Source organism: Amaranthus tricolor, chromosome 12, assembly GCF_026212465.1.
Source record: "Amaranthus tricolor cultivar Red isolate AtriRed21 chromosome 12, ASM2621246v1, whole genome shotgun sequence".
Classification (NCBI taxonomy): Eukaryota; Viridiplantae; Streptophyta; class Magnoliopsida; order Caryophyllales; family Amaranthaceae; genus Amaranthus; species Amaranthus tricolor.
The window spans coordinates 3319850-3343521 of record NC_080058.1 but is presented as its reverse complement, the minus strand read 5'-3'; the positions used below and the strand labels follow the sequence as shown (position 1 = coordinate 3343521).

The following is a 23672-nucleotide window of genomic DNA, read 5'->3' as shown; positions in this document are numbered from 1 at the left end:
TCAAGTAAATAGTTAAATGAGAAAAGAGAAAAAGAAATATCATTATCTTAGCCATGTGCATTGTGCAAGTAATATGGAAAACAACCAACTATACTTATATTTGAACAAGATAAACAGGTCTTTCCATCTTTTCTGAAATCAAAGGGATCCTTTTCCTTTGAATCTTTGATCCTTTCTCAATTCTCATAGATAATGTTTTCCAAAAAAATTAATTAATCATTATTATTTAAGTTAATGATTTGTAATTAAGCTATTTAATTGAGACTTACCAATTTGCATAATTTTGTTGGGTTGCATGTGAGTTATTATAGACTTAGTCACTTACATGCATAGGCCTTGATTATTACTCTCTTGGTAAAACAACACCTAAATTTGTAATAAAAATTATTAAGGTCTTAATCAATGTTTCTTAATTGAATCATATCATTCATATTTAATTTATTGTACCTTTTATTGCATGTTGTTCAAGTCATTGATTAAGGCATTCAACTATTTACTCTATTTTTTTTAACCATAACTAAACTATTAGTCGCTAATATATATATATATATATATATATATATATATATATATATATATATATATATATATATATATATATATATATATATATATATATATATATATATATATATATGCAATTAAGGTTTACCGTTTTGATTATTTAATTTTATATTAAGTTGATGAAATGACTAATATTACTCTCCATATTCTTTTTTATTTGTCCATTTTATTTTTTAAACGCATTTTGAAGCAAATTTTGATTCTTATTAGTATCTCTAAATACGCATCATAAAAAATTATAAAAATTATATATTAAAAAAATTAAAAATCTTACATCAAGAAAAATCTAAGATTTCACACGAATATATTTTACTTTTATTTATATTTTAAAAAATCTTAAAATTTTTTTCTCTTAAAGTGAATAAACAAAAAGGAAATAAAAGTAGTATTTAAGATCCAACACTACACGGCATGCAAATACGACTCGATCAATGAGAGATCATAACCGACTAACTGAGAGGTAAACCACTACTTCACCCGTCATATCTTAGACTCAAACACTAGTCACTAGATGAATACTCTGGCCTAATATTCCAGTATTAAGTATACTAAACAAATATAAAGTCGTTTTGAAGATTTTGAAAGCCCTTAATAAAATTTTATTTTACGTCTTATTTATAGTAAATATATTTATTTTATTAATAAATTTTATATTTTTTTTATTTATTTTTATATATACGGGAGAAATAAAAGCTATGTACAAAATCGATCACCTCACACCAACCGAAAAACTTACAAATTAATGAACTAAATCCTAGATTTCGTTCAGTGATGTGTAAACCTTAAACAATTAGTTAAACACTCGTCGCTTATACACCTAAATTGTCCCATGTTGTTAGTCTTTGAGATTAAATTAAGCAATTGGGGCAAAATGACAAGGGCTCAATAAAATTTAGTCTAAGTAATCCAAATCGAATCAAACCGTAATTTTAGTATTTAGTGTGGTTGTCTACGGTCTAAACAGTTCGGTCTCTATTTTTTATTTTTTAGATCAAACCGAAAATAATACTATGATTGAACGTTATAGTTTTTTTTTTTTTTTTTAAATAGGTCATTAATCAGATCTTTCAACTTGTAGTTCTTATATATGTTAGTATTACTAGTATATACTTGAATTATATTGATTTAATCAAGCAATTACGAATTATTATATTTGGTGATTGTCTTAGAGTATATAATATATTTTGGGTTCTCAACCATTAGTTTAAACTTTTGGTTGAGGTCATACCATTTTAAGAAATCAACTCAACCAAAAGCTTGAGCTAATGATTGAGATCCTAAAATATATTATATACTCTAACAGATTATAGGTACAAGATATTTATACAAATAAATATATTAATTAGTGTTAGACCAGAACAAATCAAATCATAAATGTCCTTAAAAATGACAAAAATGTACGAGTAATAAGATTAGAAAGGGAGACAAAATGGAGCAAAACAAACCAGAAATTGAGGAAGAAGATGATTGTCACGTACACCTAGGAAGGCGACAATCCATTCAAAATCTCAAGAGTTTGTGCTTTGCATGTTGTGGGTGGTCAAAGTGACACATTAACACAGTAATACTTTTTTCATTGTTTTTATTAAAACCCCACTATTTTTTTATATCTTTTATTAGACGGAATAGATTGAGAAAATGAGAGATTATATGAAAATATATCGAATGTCAAATTTTATTAGGATAAAAATGATATCTATTCCAACTGAAATGAAAAATCGGATTCTCCCACTCAAAGTTTATAACAAAATTTTAAAGCCTTCTTTTCAAACAAGAAAAAGGGAAAAATTATGAGTAAGTACAAGAGTTTAGTCTAAGTTTTGGAGTTGAAAAGATGCCTACAAAAATATGGTTGTTTCCTTTTTGTAATTTGGGTCCTTTCTTTCTATAGCTAGTCTCAAATATTTCTTCCTAGCTTTGCTCCCATGTAATGAGGAAATAGTTTATTTGACTGCTTTTTATGAATAAATTTTACAAGGAATAATATAATCCACTTACTTTGTGTCTTGTGAGTGCATGAGTACTGGTAGTTTGTTCTATATGTGGCAATTCATGGTTAAATGAGTGAGTTTTAAATAGATTTGACGACTTGATATTTATTCGACTTTGTAATTTAAATTCAATTGATCCGATTTCAAAATGAATTTAAGATTATATAAAAGTTAATGTGGATGGAAGACTCGATTGTGATTTGTGAACCACAAAAATACCTAACTCAAAATCGACTTGTTGACCCGAATGAACTCTTTCAATGGTAAGTGTATAAGAGGCGTAAGAAAAGAACATCTACCCCTTGTTTGTATACTTCTTGTTTGTCATACATAATTTAAATTAGGTTTAAAGTGTCTGATCCCATAAAATTTTGTTAAAAAAAAAAATTATGTTGAGTAAACATCTTAAGTTTCACCTAAAAAAAATAAGAACGAGTTAACAAGTATATAAATAATTTAACTTTAAATTCGTATGAGACCTTTTAAATAGGTGGTAAAAAACCAATTCGTGCATAATATGCTCAAAGTGAATAATATCATATGAATGTAGATCATTTATAATTGGTAGGCCTAATAGCTTTAAATATTAAATAATGTATAACGTGTTATTACTAAATTTAAATTTTTAATGAAAAATTCTAAATTATAAAATAACTAAAAATAAACAGATTTTCTCTGAACTTACTCCACCTACGTAGATTGAAGTAAAGGTTAATATTTAAATTATTGAATTTAGTTCCAATCATTTTATTCTATTATTGAATGAAGTCATATGAAATTTTTATTTGATAATAAATTTTCACCTCTAAATTAGCTACCAACCTACTATATAATGTGTGTTTGAAACCTCTTAAAAAATAATAATGTAAATAATAAATAAAAAATTATGATATTGTTTGGCATTTGTATGTATATCTAATGTAAGAAATATTAGTTGTAGCTTTACTCCCATGTAATAAGGAAATGGCCTTTTTGACTGTCTCTTTGAACTTTTCTAGACTTAACCTTTTCACGTACTACCAAAATTCTTTCGGTATCTTTAGCTTATTAATCTATCTAATACCTTGGGAATTGCTCTTCTCTCATGCAACCCATTTGCAATTTGCAATAATGGGAAAAACTAAAGTAATTAGCTTTTTATGAGTTTTAAACATGTAATTAAACAAAGTCTAACTTTCTGTGTACCTTTGGATTTATCTTGCATAATACCACATTAGCTAAATGCCACGTCTTACTCTATTGGTGGATTCATTATGGGCTTATAATGCCATTTATACTACCAAGTTATTTATTATATAAAAATTAATTAAATTATAAAAATTTTAAAATTATATAGATTGAAATGAACTTGAATCATAGCAAAAATTATATTTAGTAAATGGAGTTAAAGCTTCCCTATAAGTATTCCTTTTGAAAAAACGTGTTTTTAACTCAATATATTTGCTTACTAAGTCTAAAAAAATACTATTAAAATTTAGATACAAAAATATAAACACACACATTAAAAGGGATGAATGTGAAATTATGAAAGCTAAAGAGTAATGATATTATATTATAAATTTATTAGTCTATTAAAATATGATACTTCAAATTAGTGTTTAATCCCTTAACCTTAGATTACTAATATGTTACCCCAACTATTGAGCTACGGTAATTTTTTTATATTTATGTACTCTTTAAATTATACTCGTATACCATATTGTAAGGGGGACAAAGCCAAAATTACAAAGTATCGCAAATCCGGCAAGGGGAGTTGGGCCTCCCCGGCCCCGATGTGGCTTCGCCCATGGGCTCCACCATAAATTATAGTATAAATCGATTTTCTTTCAAACATATTAGGAGTATTAAAATGTCAAAACATCAACATAATTCATGGAAGTCTCCTTATAATCAGATTCTTTTTAATTAAGGATTCAAAATTTCTTAATTTCAATAATTTTTAATTTTTAATTATTACTACTTTTCCTGTTGGACCAATGTACCATACCTTCCTAATCATCATCATAATACAAAAAGGATGCAATATTTAAGACCAATCTTTATCTTATATGTGGTTAAAAAATTGTTTCCATATTTAAATATTATTAGATTGAAAATTTTAAATACTATTTGGAAAATAATGAAAGAAATACATACTGTGGTTATTTTCATTAATGAGGAAAATATATACAGAAAACAATAAAATTAACCTTAATGCTCAATGAGCAAATATACAACATAATTACATAAATAAATTAATTTTTTTTCAAAGTAGTTTTATTCAATCACACCCGTGAAATCAAACCAAACGACTTGCAAAGGCTGAGATTATTCCGAAATCATCAAAGAGTATGTGGAGAACACCTTAACTCAAGATATCAATAATTTGCTACTTATTTAAATCGACTTTTGAAATATTTGGTAATACTTAATTATTAGTTGTTAACTGCTTATTAGACGATTAAAGTCAAAAGTATATGAAAACAAACTGATAATAATTTTGCTTTTGACTTAAGGAAACTCTTTTTAACTCGTTTACCTATCAATAAATCAAAAGCAAAAGCTTTCAAAAAATTATTTATTTAATACACCCGTTATTTCACATTTCCACAATGTATAAATATCATCATCATCATACTCAGTATATCCCGATCATAGAAAACTAAAGTTAGGGTCTGAGGAGAGAAAAACGGCGACAACTCATACCCATAAAGAAGAGCACGGCCAAAAGAGTCTCCCGACTCGAGAAAACAAAGGAGTCCACAATGTATATACAAATATTTTAATTAATTTAATTGGACTATCAAACTCAATTCAAAACTGTCTTATATTGAGATCCTCTTAAATTTAATTAGGCTAATTTAATCCACATTATGCCTAAAATGAGAATTTGTGGAAGTAAATTAGCAAGCAAATTGTATTGTTAAATCGGTTCAGGCCGTTTTGACGGTGGGCCTTTGGTGGAAGTGTGGAACGAGCTTTATATGATGGGTTAGTTTATGGCTTGATGAGTGGATTGATTTGGATTTGGATTTGGATTAAGACTTGTATTTTTAGCTTGTTTGATAACACAACAAATGGAAGGACTCTTAGTAAAAATTTGCAAATGAGTCTTGTAGAGACAATTTCACCATAAAATTTTAAGATTATAAGTAATTATTTTAAGATAATATGTGTATATTAAATTAGCTCATTTAACATGCATGGTCTTATCGTTAGACGGTCTTATTTCAGAATTGTATTGTCTTTTTATATTAAGTAACTTTTTTTTTTTTTATATAGGAGTTTTGTAGGGAAATGTAGCTATTTTTAAAAATAAATGTTGATAGATTATATAAGATATTGTGGAATTTCAAGCATCATATTAGATAAACTTATGGGACTTGTAATGTAACTCGAGTTGAGATTAATAGGAAGAATTAAGAATTATGAGTTGGGAATTGTGACTCATCAAAATTAGTCTAAATAACGGCATTTCAAAGGATAACTCATGTAGTCATGTTTTCGATATTGTTGTGAAGACAACATTGAAAGACAGTATCTCATTAACTAAAGTATTCTCCTATGAATTTTACATTTTATTGCATATAAATATATAATTTGCATAAAGTCATTAAAAATTGAAAAAAATGACCTTAGATTCTAACCTTATACCCATTGCATATATATAATCGTATTTTTAGATTATTTTTTAATAATTAAACTTTTGTCATACATTTGCCCATAAATCATATTACTTATAATAGTTAATAATAATAATTTATGTTGCCAACAAACTAAAATAAAAATTGTATTATGTACAGCAAACAAAATATCAGATTATTAGAAAATTATCTAAAAGTAAAATTATTCACAACAGAGGAAAAAAATGTTGAATTATTAATGTCAATTTTTCTCAAAAAATTTGTCATATAAAATATTATTTATGCATTCTTGATTTTGCTTTTATGACTATTTTAGTATGTCTCATTTACTTTGCTTTGTCTTTATTTTAATCTCATTCACGATTACATTTTCTCTTTTAAATTTTAATTTATCGATTTACTCTACCCACCTGTTTTTCGACTTATTCACTAACTTCAAACTAATAAAACAAACTTTTTAAGGTTGACGCTATTTCAACGGGACCGAAGTGAAGGAGTATTATCGCATGCTTTCAATTAATTAATTAATCTAATTCAATAAATGTTTCATTAATTAAATCCACTTATTTTTATTTAGGTGGACAAAACAATCATAAAAATAGAATCGGATTCTTTAAACAAGAGCGTCGCTTTGGCCGAGTGGTTAAGGCGTGTGCCTGCTAAGTACATGGGGTTTCCCCGCGAGAGTTCGAATCTCTCAGGCGACGATAATAATTTTAATTTTGTTTTTGTTGCTGCTTTTCCAAAATTCCAAAGGTCCATGAACTTGAGGTTTTTAAAAATTTAAAGATACCCATATGAATAATTTTTTAATTATTTATTTTAATGAGAGATTTTCTGACTACCGTAAAAAAAATTTATATTCTCTTAATTTGTATTATTGAGGAGACTGATGGAGAAATATAGGGAGCGAAAGAAAGATTTGAATATGGTGTTCATTGACTTGTAGAAAGCGTATGATAGCATACCACGACGTGTCATCTGGGATAGCCTCAAGGCTAGAGGTATTTCTTTAGTGTACATCGAGGCTATACGGGATATGTATGACAGAGTTTCGACTAACATCCAAACTCTGGTGGGGATAACAGAGCCTTTCCCTGTTAAAGTTGGACTACGTCAGGGATCGGCTTTAAGCCGCCCTTTCATTTTCACTGTCATTATGGAAGAGATTTCTAAATCTATTTGGGAGACGGTACCGTGGTGCATGCTATTCGCTGACGACATATTGCTAGTAGCAGAAACTAGAGAGGGGGTTAGTAATAAATTGGATGAGTGGAGGGAAGCTTTAGAAGGTAAAGGGTTGCGCATTAGTCGTACGAAGATCGAGTATTGCGCAGTGACTTTAGCGGGACAGTACCGGTAGGTGAACCAGAGGTGTCCATTGATGAAGCTGTTGTTAAAAGTACCACCAAGTACAAGTATTTGGGATCGATCATTCAAAGGGATGGGGAGATTGACGGAGATGTAAATCATCGTATACAAGCGGGTTGGCTCAAGTGGCGAGCAACCACCGCGGTGCTATGTGATGGGAAATTCCCAAGCAAGTTAAAAGGAAAATTCTACCGGGTGGCAATAAGACCTACTCTGCTATATGGAAGTGAATGTTAGTCTGTAAAGAAGATTTTTGAACATAAGATGGAAGTTAATGAAAATGCGTATGCTGAGATGGGTGTGTGGGCACACATTTTTGGATCGAATTAGAAACCAAGAGTTTAGGGACAAACTAGGGGTAGCCCCTATTTCTGAAAAAATGCGCGAAAATAGATTGAGGTGGTTTGGACATGTGCAGAGAAAAACTTTCGCCGCCCCTGTGAGGAGGGTAGAAAGCATTATAGTAGAGGGTATGAGGAGTAGAGGAAGACCCAAGAGAACTTGGGATGAACAAATAAAAATTGACTTACATGAGTTAAACGTCTCCGAGGGCCTGACTAGGGATAGGGGTAGTTGGAGGCGCCCGCGCCATATTCATGTTTTAGACTACTGATGTCCTCGTAGTTTACCTTTTGGTGTTCTTGTCTTCTTGCTTCTCTTGTTTCTTATTATTAGTTTTTGTTTTTTGTAGTTGGTTCTTCTTATTTATTCTATGTATATGCTTTTAATTTATCTTTCCCGTGTAGCTACGTCTTCTTCTCTTCTTCTTCTTCTTTCTTCTTTTTTCTCGAACCGAGCCGAGGGACTCCTTTGGTCGCGCTCTTCTTTATGGGTATGAGTTGCCGGCTTGCCGCCTTCCTTCCTTTCCCAGACCATGTCCATAGTTTTTTTATGAGCAGGATACACTGGGTAGGATGATGATGATGAAAGTGTTTATTGCACTATATTTAGTAGTTAAGGTAGTTTGATTGCATACAGACTGATTACAATTGGCTGTCTTTTGGCATTAATTTATTTGTTGCCAAATTGACATTCAATTCAATATTCTTGACATCTTTCCCTAAAATTCAACATTGTAATTATGATAGTCCAACAATGTAAATGATTGATTATAATGATCTATTAAATAAATCTTATGTCATTTTAGTTTTAAAGAACAATTGCTAGAAAAAAGGGCAATTATGTACTTCCAGTAATTTCTTAAATTGCAGTATAATTGGAATAAATGTATTTATTATGCAGTATAATTGGAATAAATGTAATTTATTATGCAGTATAATTTCCTACCTAGTACATCATACATTTCGCAGTATACTTTTTTAAACAGTATATCATATATATTACAGTGTAATTCCAATAATATATCAGACAATATATAATTTTTCACACGGTACATCATATATTTTCTAGTATAAATTTTTAAACAATACATTTATATATAATAGTGTAAATTGAAATAATTGTAATTTATTGCCTCCATTAATGTATAAATTTTTCCAAAAATGCAAATTCGTAAATATGGTAAATCCAAAGATAAATGTCAATCAATCAAATTTCATTAATAACGTCCAATGAAAAAAAGACAAATGACATGTTCACAATCAAACTACCTTATGCTATTATACAATAAAATTAATTAATAAAATGTATGATGATTTGGAAATTATTGTGTAATTATATTGTTTCCAAAACTCATGATTGTAATGTGTATTTATTCTCATATCATGAAATAAAATGACAACCAAAATTATTTCTAATATGGTATCATAGTCTGGGTTTTTGATCCTTCCAAAAACACTTTTCTTTTGCCTCCTTCAGTCGGCCAGCCGCCCTCAGCAGGTTATTGCCGCCACCTTGTCCCTTTTTTTTCTCTTCTTTTCTTATGGCTTCTTCCTCCAAAATCCATCCCGCAATTTTGGTTACTAATATTAAAACTTGTGTTCACATTTCAAGCTTTATTGTCGGACCTATCCAAACCAACGGTTACTAAAGATTTCGAATGGCAACATAAAATATTCAAATATTCTATTCTATTAGATTTTGTTGGTCATAAATTGAAGTATTGTATTTTTCAAATAAAATTTTATATTTAATTTTTATCTAATTTGTTCTTCAGTCAACCTACCTTCAAAATACCCTATCATCAACATCAATAAATAAAATAAAATAATATGTATTACCTAATATTTATTACTCAATACAATGAATAATACAAATGAATATTTTAATATTCAAAGTGACGTGTTATCTATTACATATTAAACACTTAAAAATGAACATTTTAAGTACAAAAATATATTTTTTTATTAATTTAATTGAACTATTTAACTTAATTTAAAATATACTTAAGATAAGACTATCTATTTCAAATAGTAATACTTTCTTAAACTCCTTAATCATTGCTCCATTAAACAAGAACTATTCTTCTAGTTCCCATTTAAAAAGCAAAGAATATACTAGAAAATCCAAGTACAACAAAATATCGCCTTTTGAAAAATTGTGTGCTAAGAGAGTGAACACATAAAGGGAACCAAAGCTTCCAAACTTATACAATAAAGAATCAATTAATAACACTAAGATAATTAAATTTAAACTAATACTCCGGTCAATATTTTTATTTCAAATCGTCCTTTTTACTTTTTCAACATTTTAAATTAGAAATTTAATTTTAGTATTTGATCAGACAATCACTTTAAAAATCTTTACAAATTGTTGTGAAAGACGGTCTTTTCGAAAGACGCATTAGATATATAGGCTAAATAGCCCAATTAATATAAATTAAAGAGAAAATAAAAATGTAAATTTTTTATTTTGAAGTCATCTTTTTAAGAAATAATCTATAACAAGAGTAACTAATTAATTAATCTTTGTATTATTTTTCATTAAATCAATCTTATGACAACATAGAAAGTGTAATAAACAATTAACGGTTAATTAAAAAAGAAAAAAATGCAGTCGTAGTTGGACCACAAAAAAGCTCAGAGACGTCGGCAGGGACAACTTGGCTGCATAATAACGTGTTGAAAAAAAAAGGTGTAGTTGCTGCTACTGCAGCCTGTTGGGTGTTAGTATTACATACAACTCCCTCCTATTCAACTTATGTGTCTTATTTTTTTTATGGTCAAGTCATCTTAATTATCTAATTTTTATTTTTTGTATGGATTTTTGATTTTTATACCCTTAGTAGCTTTATTCTATTTTTAATTATATCCTCCATTACCCATACTAATTTTCCTCCCTTACATTAAAAACACATGATACCACTCTCTTTCCTACCCTTAGGGTCTCACTTTCGACTCTCCGTGAAAAATCAAATGGAACTCTTAAGATGAATAGGAAGGAGTATTATATTCCAAATTTTAGTTTTGTTTGGCAAGGAAATCGGGGGTTTAAAACTACTACTAGTCGATCTATGACTAAACAAGTTAACAGACTTAACACTACATCCAACTCTTGTACTTTCTTCATTTTGAAATACTCAATACATTATTATAATTTTCATTATTTATTATTTAAGTTTATTTTATTTATTGTGGCTAATGTGTAAGAAAAAATATATTCAAGTGGAATCTTATTTGAATTGTCTAATCGCATACTTTCATAATTTTTAGATGTATATAGCTAAATATATAAATGATCAAAATAACACATTAGATTGCGTAAAAATTCAAATATAGCATGTTTAGTGAAATGGTGGAAGTAGATTACTGAACTTATAATTAAATTTATGAAAGTTTTTTTTAGTTAAATATGATTAATAATGAAGTATGAAATAGAGGAAAAATTAAGAAGAGAGAATTGAATAATATTTTATGGAAAAGTAATAAAATGCGTACATTAGTCAAAAAGATAAATTAAATTGATATGAAATCAATCTGAATAACCATTTTTATTGATTCTCATTAAAATTTGAATTAAATTAAATTAAATTAATTAGCCTACAAATAAGTATATAAGGTGTCATCGTGTCAGTCATCAGGTCATGGTATATGCTACTTCCTCCGTCACTTATATTGTAGCTGTTGATAGTTGATAGATGATATATTAATGTGTAGTTAATGAATAATACAAATAATACAAATAATTGAATATTATATTTAGTTGTTTGCTATTCATGGTTAACGTGGGTGTAAGTTGCAGGTTTTCGAATAGTTGCAGGTTCGGCTTGCTTTGAAGATCCTTTTTGAACCGAAAGACTCTTTGACCGCACTCTTCATTATGGGTATGAACTGCCGTCTTTCTTCCCTCCAGGCCCTGACCATAGTTGTCTATGAGCGGGATACACTGAGTATGATGATGATGAATGGAGAAGGCTAAGATGGTGGTTGTAAAAATAGCTTATTAGACAAAATGCTCATAACAACATTTTTGAAATTAATTGGCCAAATCAATAGATAAAATCAATTACCAGCTATAAATTATCAATCATTTGTCCAACATCTATAGAAGAGAGAATGATTTGTAAATGACATTAAAAAAACTACAAAGATTATTACAAAAAAAAGGTCTGCAAAGTAAATGAAACACTAAATATAAATTGTGACTAAATTAAATAGGATAAGAGACTAAATTCTTAAGGTTTTTGATACCAACTGGCTACGCTCAAGTTCTAATGAATCATAATTGTTGAAAGCTTAGCAAAAGCCAAGATAAAACTTAGGCTGTCATTTTAAAAAAATTCGAATTACCTATAATCCTTTTCCTAAAATACATGGTAGGTTAAGGAAGAAGAGTATTAGGTGAAAATCAAATTTAAAATCTTACTTGTAAAAAATGATACTTATTCTAACCGAGACAAGTCTTAATTATTTATCAGCCTAATTTCAAATCTCATAGGCTTTAGCCTCCTATGTATTCATGAAAAACTTTTGTTAATCACTTTTAGTAGGAAATGGTTGTCAAGTCCCAAGTAGCCACGCTGAGTTTAAATGCCAATGTTTACTCTGCTCTCTCTGTCCTTTTAAATTTGTCCACGATCATGACATTCCTTCCTCCTTCTGTTTCATTTTGTTTGCCACTCTCACTATCCCGTTGATTTTGGTCGTGATGGTGACATTACTCCGTAACGAAAACACTACAAGAAACTCCTCCCTCCCCAAGATAAAGGATTACCAAAGATTAAGAAAAATGGGAAGGTGGATATTTTAGTGGAGTGTTGTAGGTTGGGGTTTTTTTATAATACGGTAATTATAAGTTTTAATATAAAAAAAACTACTCTTAGATAAAAATAATAATGAAGTAAAATTAATTGGATCAACTAAAATATGGCGCAAAATTAGGAAGAAAGTAATAACCATAAATGGTTCCTATAAGTCATCAAAATTATCTCAAATTATCCAATACCAATGTAGTTCCATGCAAAATCAAAGACACCATCAAACATTGAATCCAAGATTTACAATATAGGTTTAGGCAAAATCTTAAACAAGCTCCCACACAAAAAACATGCTTACATAGTTACATACATAATGGTCATGCAAAAATGTAGTAACGATCAGGGATAATACAGTTACCATACTACCAAATATCGGTCTAAACCATGAAACATCCCTTGTAACGGCCTAAAACGCGCTTTCTTACACCTTTACAATGCGGGTAATAAAAGTTCGGTTAATTTGTAAATTTTTACGATGCCTTTTGGCTTTGTATTTGCCTTGTTCTCTTAGATAAGTCAAGTGTGGTCCAAAAGTATCCCAATTCTAAGTATAACCCTCCAAGAAAGGTATAGCTCCATCTTCACAAAGAGGCGATTCACAACTATGCTTTTCATAATTACACATGTAAAAAGATGGAGAAGAGAAGCAACTTCTTGCTCAGTGTCTCCATGTAATGTAACCATCAAAGAAGAAAACGACACTCCAAAACGCCCGAAAACAAGATCAAGAATCATCCTTGAAGTTTTTTTCCATAAGATACTAAAATTCCATCTTTGGCTAGGCAATAGCATCACCAATAGAAGTGAAATCCAAAATATAGCAAAAAAATAACGTGCTAAAAACCAACTAGTAACATGTCAATTATCATAGTAAAAATTACACCATGTATGAATGTATGATGGATCAAAAGCAAAAATATCATAGCTAGGAAAAAAAACTTGCCAAAGAGTTAGGACAAATGACAAAAGAATGCAAAAGCCTGGTGGGTTTATAGCTCGTCATACCGGGAATACTCTCGAATCACTAATATAACTCTGCTCATTATGTCACTAGCATTCGACTCCGACTTCTGCTGCTCGACGAGGCTTGTTTTTCCTCCGGCTTCCGATATGTCGAAACCCATTTGTTTTGGTTGCAATATCCGAAACTAAGGTAGCTCCGACCCCATTTTCTTCTTTCGTGGGGCTCGACTTTTCCTTTGTTGGAGAGTTCCGTTTCCTCTTCTTGCTATTCTCTACGGTTGTTGTGATACTCGAATCCTTAATCTCGGTGTCTTCCTCTTCGATTTTCACTCTCTCTTCATCGTCGATTTCATCTTTCATTGGTTTTTGAGGCCTTCCCCTCCTTTTTTGAGCAGGGATCTTCTCCTCCTCACCACTTCCTGGATCATCATGACTTGCAATTGTCAACTTCTTTCCCTTTCCTCTGCCTCTTCCCATAACTCTCAAACTCCAAACAAGCAGATTTAAGCAATGAAGTGTATATCTGTCAATTTGTCTGAAATGCAAGAAAACATATGAAATAAATAAAACAAACAAGAATTATCACAATATATTTAAATATTATATATTACCCAAATTCTTGTATTCTTTGTTTCGAGGTCATCTCACCGTGAGACGGTTTCATACAAGCATTATTCTCAGTGATACATGTGGCATTTACATTCATTTTTGTCGCCAAAAAACATAAAGGTATTATTTCCATTAATATTAAACACCATATTTCTTAGGAGTTCTCAACAATCAGCCCAAGCTTTCCGTCTTACCGCAGGTGGTGAAAATAAAACCACTATCACAAGGTTGAAAGAGAAATCACTCGACCACTAGGCTAACCCATGATTCTCAAGTTAGTTCCTTGATAGTTCATTTGAACTTACCTAAACTAATTGGGATTCACTATAACTTATCATTATGTGAAAGAAAAACCCATGAAACATAGATAAGTAAAACTAATTCAAATCTATGAATTGAAGTTTAAACATTAGAATAACCTCACAACAACACATCAGGATTAAGAATGAGATTTAGGTCAAAATATATAATTAGTTCAATCAAGAACTAATTGTCAAAGTTTATTCCCATTTCAATCAAGAATCCATATTTACAGTGTGCTGATTACTATTTACTGACCTTATCTTCTGGAAAAAGTACATCAGTCATCAATATCCACATGCACAGATAATTCAGCATGAATTCAGAAAGGTATCATAATAACTATTAATCTATATTCATCTACCCACAATCTCATTCAATAAATTCAACAAATTAATCTAATTAAACTGATTATTGGGTACATCAAATATGTAAAATTAATCAGAACTTAGATCAAAACACAAGGCAAGAATAGTGATTTATCAGTTAAAAAATCTCCAAAATCTTGAATATTATATCATAAAAACCTCAATTAGATTAAAAAAATACATTAATGTATAGACTATAGAACTTAATCACATATCATCAAAAGCAATTGAAAAATCCAAATATAGAAAATCAATGGATATTTTGCAAACTATCAAGAATTTGAATAAATAGATCCAAGATTACAAACTAGTCAACACTCAAAAAAGTTAATATTCAATCAAATGAAATCAAATTTAATCCTAAGCTAGAAAGTAAAAAAAAATTAAAATAAACAAAAAGGAGAAAAAAGAGAAGGTTTATGTTAAGTACTAACCAAAAACACAAATATTTGCAGATATTCTTCACAAACCCATGATTATTTCTGTGAATATATGATTTTAATCAATCGAATAAACCAAAAGAAAAAAACCCAATTGAAAAATCTCTCAAAGTTGAAACTTTATTGAAGTTATACTCTGATTTTTCTCTAGTGTAATCTGAAGAAGAAGAAAAACCCAGATCAATGAAAAGGGAGAAAATTATTATTATGAAAGATTGGAGGAGAATAAGGAACAAAGATAGAAATATGAATTGATGATGTTAAAAAATGAGTAAGAACAAAGGAAAAATGGAAGAAGAAAAAGAAATGAGGAGTTTGAGAGAGAAATAGTGAAAGACAGAAGGGGGATATCTGTTTGTGTAGAAATTGTGGACTGCAATGTACTCTTAATGTGTATTTTCTTGAGGGGATAGAAATGGTAATACCTTTTTATTTACCACTTTTGATGGAGTTGAAGAGTAAAAAAATCTAACAAATTTGTGGTCATTTTGACTAAGATTGATAAGGCTGAGTACTTGTCTGTAAAGGTTCACACTATTGTGGGTTAAATTTGCACTTATGAACCATGGGAGTAAAAATATTAAGGTTTAAGGTATTCTCTATACTTTTTCTGTTTTAAATTATTTAAAATATTTATTTTTTTACGTGATTTGATGTATTAATTTAATTTTTTATATTTTTAATTATTTATGATAAAAAATTATAAAATTTAATATTAATAATTTTTACTATATTTTAATTTATAGCTTAAGAATTAATTAATATTAAGGATGATGAATGAATAGAGCAAATATTACAATATTACAAGTAATTTAAAACGCATGGACGAAACTTAAAAGGGCCGATAATCTTGCCGTTAGACAAAATTTCTGATTTTATAGTCCAAATACAGTACAATTCCAACTCTATCTAAAAGAAATAGAATAATGAAAGAAAGTATATAATATCTCAACAAATTTATCTTTTGACTTCTAATAAAAGCTTGAAAAGAACAAGAAATTTGGAAAATCACAAAAAATTAAGTATAATTTTTTTAAGTAGATTTAATGGCAATGTAGATTTGATAAGCATCATTTTCTTTTTTTTTTTAGCTCTTTTTTAGCTAAAAAGGAATTAGGAGAGTAATTCTAGTATGTGTTATGAGAGTAAATATTTAAAGGGAAATAAAAGTGAAACTATATAAATAAAGGTAAGTAAATGTGAATTTAATAGGGGAGATAAATAATAAAAAAATAATGGTATGAGAAAGATGAATGAAAAAGAAGACAATCAACCTCATTTTGAGAAGAGTAAAAAATATTTTTCTTTCATCCCACTAGGGTAAATTATTAACCCAAAATCAAGGAATTAATTATTTTATATTTTTTCTTCACCATCACTTTAAAACTATATAATGCAATATTTTTTTAATTTTCTATTTCAATAATCATATTTTCTTACTTTGACTTTAATTTCTCTCATAAATCATCATCATTATCATCATCATTGTATTATTTCTCTCATAAATATTTACACATAACACAAGTATGACCTTAAACATATTATAATTATTGATCTTATATGCATAGAACATAATCTTAAACTTGGTGGAAAAATAAAGTAAAAAAGCGTACAAAATGTGCTATAATAACCTCGCCCCCCCTAAAAATTTGTTCAAATTTCGCCACTATTGGAACGGAGTATTTGTCTTTCTGAGTTTACACTATAAAATTCAAAAAGCTATTAATATTTGAGTCTTCAGCTAGTTTCTTGAAAGACCGTCTCTTTAAAAGATATATCTCAAGCCAAGCCCATTAAAGATTAATGCCTACTTAGCGTATTTTTAATGCATACTTTTATTAGTCTTAATGCTTACTTACGGTATCCTTAATGTCTACTTTCAATATCTTAAATCTCTACTTACATCATTCTTAATAACTACTTACAATATTTTAAAAATATATAATGGGTCGGCCCAATTAAAGATGGTCTTTCAAAGAAACTGTCTCTCACAAGAATTTGTGTTGAGTCTTATAGTACAAACTCAAAATGATAGAAGAGATAATAATAATAATAATAAGGAAAACTCTACATGGTAAGCACCAAGTATGCGCGAAAGGCGAGTGGTAGCAATTTTTAAATTTTTTTTCCACAAAATAGCACTCAACTCTTAGAAAAGTCACTACAGTAACATTATGACGCCAAAAACGTTATGTTTCCGTTAAGTGGTGAAAATATTCTATATGGTAGGCACCAACTATTGCAAAAGGCGAATGGTAGCAATTCTTAAAATTTTTTCCACAAAATAGCACTCAACTCTTAAATAATTAACTACTGTAACATTATTAAGCCAAAAATGTATGATTTTCCATTAACTATGGAAATAACCATTTTACCTCTGTTCCTTTTCATTAAAACTCAGTACCTCCTTCCTCTTCCATTCAACATGTTATTCCTCCTTCAAGATCTTGAATTTCAATGCTCCACTGTTAAGCTGTCTACATGCATCATGTTGATGCTGATTTTATTCTTTTGGAAATTTAGGGTACTCAATACAGAATCGAGATTATCAAACCTGCTCATGGATGCTGCTGATTCTTTATCAGACTTCTGATGAATCTTTAGCGATGCTTTGTTGATTGATGGGCAAGTGAAGCAGCTCATCAACACAGGTATACAAGTCTCCAAGGATGCTAAGATTGTGGCTTACTGACGAGGATGAAGTGGAGGCAGTTTGGAAAGACCTTAATCTATATGATTTAGCTTAATAATGTTGAATGGAAGAACATGTTGAATGAAAGAGGAAAAATGTACTGAGTTTTAATGAAAAGAAACAGGGGTAAAATGGTTATTTCCATAGTTAATGGAGAATCAAACATTTTTTGCTTAATAATGTTAGGTAGTTAATTGTTCAAGAGTTGAGTGCTATTTTGTGGAAAAAATTTTAAGAATTGCTACAACTCACCTTTTGCAATAGTTGGTGCCTACCATATAGAATATTCCTTATTGAAATTAAACAAGGGTATTTGTGTCATTTCACCACTTAACGGAAACATAATGTTTTTGGCGTCATAATGTTACTGTAGTGACTTTTCAAAGAGTTGAGTGCTATTTTGTGAAAAAAAATTTAAGAATTGCTACCACTTGCCTTTCGCCATACTTGGTGCTTATCATGTAGAATTTCCCTAATAATAATAAAGGGAGTTTGTCGACTTATTTTTTTTAATTGACAAGTAGTATTAGACTTTTATCAACCGTTAAATTAATTATTTGGTAAAAACTAATTATTAATTATTGATTGCTTATCAAACAAAAAATGGGCAGAAATAAAAGTTAAAAGTCAATTAAAAATTATATATGATAGTTTTTAATTTTGGTTTAGAAGCTAATTTTCAGCTAACTTCGTTTGTCAAATATTTTTAGTTGTTTAACTAATAAAAAGTAAAAATAAAAAAATAACAAAAAGTCTTTTGGATTACACATCCAATATGTGATCCTTTGTTTTGGAGGTGAGGGATATGTCTTTAGTCTTTACCTATCTAAGGATAATTGGTTTTGGTGCTTAAAAAATTTGGAAAAGAAGGGCAAGCAATACAAATTTAATTATGTGAATAATGAAGTTTATTATTTAAAAATATAAATATCAAATATATAAAATTGCTCAAATACTCCGGGATTGTTTAGCCATAACAATATAGAAGATGTAGGATGAGCATGTATTTACATGATTTTAATATATATGTTTGTTTAGGTTTGTTGTTTCATTATATTCTTAATTAATTATTTTAGTCGGTAATCTAATGATATATATGATTTTGAACAAATTGGCACATTAAAGTCATTCAAATATAAAAAGTAAATTGTTAATATATATATATATATATATATATATATATATATATATATATATATATATATATATATATATATATATATATATATATATATATATATATATATATATATATATATATATATATATATATATATATAACTTACTTTCAATTTAGTTTAATTCAATTTAACATTTAATAATTCTTCTAAAATTTATTTACTTTTGTTGTATTAAATTCAATTTTACCCATACTGTAAGTTTTCCATGAACTAAAAATAGGTAGATTTTTTTTTTTGTAAATAAAAAATATTAAAATTTAAATGGATAATGAAATAAACTTATTTTGCTAACTAACTTCGAATTCCAAATTTGTTCACCTTATATAAATTAAATTCAAATTTAACGAGTTTGAAAGTATTTTTTTCTTACCGGCTTTTATAAGATATGTTAAATCATTTCTATTGATAAAAATGGTTTTAAATAGTAAATATTAATACTCATTTTAATATAAAAAATAAGTGATACAAATAATATGTAATAATCAATTTAATAAAATTAATATTTATTTGAAATTTAAAAATCACTATATTCTCCTATTTGACAAACATCTAATGACTCCTTATGATCTTCTTTTATTTTTTATAGTAAAAAGTGTGGGATCCAAGAAAACATATACTTGTACTTAGCTACTTTCAAAAGTCTGAAAAACATTGTTGTTTACTCATTTTTATGCCGTGATTATTTAAGCATATCTTATAGAGTACTCCCTCCCTCATGTTGGCTTTTGGTCAATTTCAAAAACATTTGTTATATTTTTATTTTTGAAAATTTCATATAGTAACTACTAATCTTGAATCTATGTGATAAATAAATATTTTTTTAATGTATGTGGTTATCTTGATATTCCACATGGTAGACAAAAAGAAATTTTTGTTAATTTTATGTTAATTCTATGTAATGTAATGACATATTTTTCAAAAAACAAATATAGTGATCACCATAATTGACCACATATTTCAAGATTCAGTCGAAATAGGTACCTATTTTAACTAAGAACTTAACATTTTATCTACCACATGAAAAAGTTAGAAATTAAAGGACACCGCACGAATTTAAGAAAAAATATTTCTACCACATAAAAAAACAAAATTTAATTTCACAATATATACATGAAATATACATTATGTTAACTTAATAACTTGTAAGCTGATTATATTACCATAGAGGATCAAGACTTGTCTCAGTTACAATAAATATTATTTTTTTCCTTCATTATGATAAAAAAATAATGCCATGCAATAATTTTAAACAATGTTAGTATAATATAATCAGCTTAAAAAAAGTTATAGATGTCGGTTAGGTTAATTGAAAAATATGATGAAGTTGATATTTAAGTGTTAGATAAATAGTTGTTGCTTGTTGACTGTTTTAATTTATTTAACAAGCTAGAAAGATTAATATTTTTTTCTTTAGATAGTTGAATAAGTCAAAAGCGCATCAACTAGCAAAAATCTAAAAAAACCTCTTCGAAGCAAATTTTTCATTTTAGTTTAAAACTACCTAATTTTAACCTATTTAACAAACTAAAATCCAAAAGTCAATTAAAACGTAGACTCAATATTTCATTTTCCCAACAATATCCTTGAATCTTTCATAACACTTTGTATTTGTTTGATAATTATGAGTTAGCTTAGTGATTGAGAGTTTTCCTTTTCAACCTTGTAATATGAGTTTAATTTTCACCTCTTACAGAAATGATTAATTCCTCTCTCCCTTGCATATAAGAATTTTCTAGCATATCTCGATAAAAACTATAATACTTTGAGCTCATTTGATTGACACTAATTAGCCTAAAAATTTGAACTTTCTAGAAAATGTTAAAATATATTATGTTTTATTAGCAAATAATATAATAGTAATTTAAAATTCTAAGGGAACTTATTAATTCCTAAAACTTGTAGAAATTTTATCTTCATGATGCATTTTTTGGTAACTAGAAATTCTTTTGTTATTTGTTATTATCGATTAAAAACTTTCATTGTGTTGGTAATTTGGTATTAGAAAATCATCATCATCATTTGGTGTATTAGAAAACATAAAATTAAAAATAAAATACTTTTAAATAAAAGCAAAAGAAGGATGAAACAAAATAATTATGAAAAACGTATAATATTCGTGATGTATTTATTTTGTGAGTGCAATGATAGTGATAGAGTCATGGTCTCAACTCTTAATGAAAGTTATCCCACTCATTTTCAAATTGAGAAGGCGCCTAAAATGGCCCATAAATTACCCAAAGAAAAAACAAAATGTGAATGATCTCCAACATTAATTGGAGAATCCAACCCATTGACAATGATATTTAGAGGCTACATTTTAAGAGCAAAATAAACATGGCACTACTGGAAAAAAATGTATTTGCTGCTTATCATTTGTTGCGGTTTTTGTGTATTGGTAACAAAAATAGGAAAATAAATCAGAAAAAAAATATATATATTAATTGCTGCGATTTTCCAGTTGACTGCAGCAAATAACCCTTCACACTACATTAATTGCTCCGATTTTTCTTCAACCACAGCAAATAACTCTTAAAAAATATATTAATTGCTCCGGTTTTGATTGAACCGCGACAAATAACTCTTCATGAAAATGTTAATTGCTCCGGTTTTGCTTGAACCGCAGCAAATAACCCTTCACGAATTTTCTAATTGCTCCGATTTTGTTTTGAACCGCAGCAAATGACCATTGGACGAAATTTTCTTAAAAACCCGGAAGTTTCTTTTTTCACAAATCCTTTCTCAAATACGTATTATACAATACTTTGCTTTGTTCCTCATTGAAAAAACGCTGCATCTTCATCTTCATTTGCTTCGTTCCTCTTCTTCATCTTCATAAACGTATAAGATTAAGCATCAAGATTTGTGTTCGTTTCTTGTGTTCATCTTCATTTTCACAAACGGTCATTTGCTGCTGTTCATCATTCTTGTTGCTGTTCATCTTCACAAATAGTTTCTGAAGGTAAATCCTTGCTGCTGTTCTTGTTCATCATCAAACTTCGAATTTTCATAAACCCCCTACTATTCTTCTATTGTGTTCTTGTTCATCATCATCATCATTCTTCAATCATACTTAATGTGAATGGGATGTACGGGGCATAATGATAATAATAACATACATGATGCCTTAAAAATCACCTCTTTGTTCTAGTTTTTTTTTTACCGTCATTAACCCATAAAAATCAATTAATATCACAAAAATAAAAGTATAGGAAGTGTTTTAAAAAATCATAATAAACACTTAAAATAAATTTTAAAATATTATTATTTTAACTGAAAAGTATAACGTTTTAAACAATTTTGGGTCAAGTTGAAAAAAATTTTATAGGAAATCTCGTGAAGTTACCACATGCCAAGAAACATGAATAATTCTAAGAACAAAATGCCTTGAAAAGCTTCAACGTATGTCTCAATAGACACATAAATAAAGGTCGCTGTATGAATAATTTAACTTGTCCATTTAAATATCTTATTTTCGACTCTAGAAAATTTTGAATGATTTTCACGAAATTTTTAGCTAAGGTTCAAAAAGATTTCAAAAACCTTCATTGTAACGGTTAGAATTCATTTTTTAGGTGCTTCAAAAGTTATCAAAACAGGAATGACGATTCAATTTGAGAAATCTCATTAATTTTTTTTAAAGGAAGTGAGAAGCATAATTGGAAATCTAAATGGGTGGATATAGGCCTAAGAAACTAGAAACCATTTCAAATACTATTTAAAAGTGATTAAAGATTTTATCTTTTAATTTTGTAATATATGTAATGTTTTCAGTTTCACCACCTATAAAATTAACTAATTTTCTTTATCCGTTATCAAAAGAATTCTCTTACCTATCTTGAATTAAATAAAAAAATATACATAAAATATAACTTGTTGCCACTCGAATCCGCAATCTTCCAAACTAATTAATTAGAAGGTCAATGCCTTTGTAATTAGAGTCTTACTTGGAATCCACTCTCAACCCATCTAGCTCATTAATCAAACTAGTTGAATATGCATTGTTTAGTGTAATTTTACTAGCACAATTACTTTATTAATTTTAAGTTAATAAAAACACTCATTTTCTTTATGTCTTTTGCTACAAATATAAATTTTCTGAAAAAATTGATAGAAAGGTATAATTTATGAAACAGTAAAAAAATATGTGGAATTATTGGAAAGATAATATAAATGTACAGATGAGGATTAAAGAAAAGATATAGGTCATTGTTAAAAATAGAAATATAGCAAAATTAATAAGACAAATTTAAAAAATGTAGCAAAATCCGTATAATAACTCGATTTTAATCCATATATAAGACACATCTTTCAATGAGACCATCTCAATGCTATCTATTTGATAATTATCACTCTTAAGTCGTACATTTCGGCATAAAGTCACGGAAGTACTCCCAGTAAGCAGAAGCATAGATATA

At 28.4% G+C, this 23672-nt stretch overlaps 1 protein-coding gene and 1 non-coding gene across 2 annotated transcripts; one reads left to right on the top strand and one right to left on the bottom strand.

Annotated features, from left to right (window-relative positions):
* Nucleotides 1-6803: 6803 nt before the first annotated feature.
* TRNAS-GCU (transfer RNA serine (anticodon GCU)) lies at nucleotides 6804-6885 on the top strand. The gene has a single exon. It is a non-coding gene; the product is annotated as a tRNA-Ser (tRNA).
* A 6543-nt stretch (nucleotides 6886-13428) lies between these two features.
* Nucleotides 13429-15775, bottom strand: LOC130796902 (uncharacterized). The gene is made up of 2 exons (XM_057659330.1): nucleotides 15379-15775; nucleotides 13429-14202 (listed from the first exon to the last, which is right to left on the bottom strand). The coding sequence occupies exon 2, from the start codon at nucleotides 14142-14144 to the stop codon at nucleotides 13755-13757; it is 390 nt and encodes a 129-aa protein (XP_057515313.1). The 5' UTR covers nucleotides 14145-14202; nucleotides 15379-15775; the 3' UTR covers nucleotides 13429-13754.
* Nucleotides 15776-23672: the final 7897 nt, after the last annotated feature.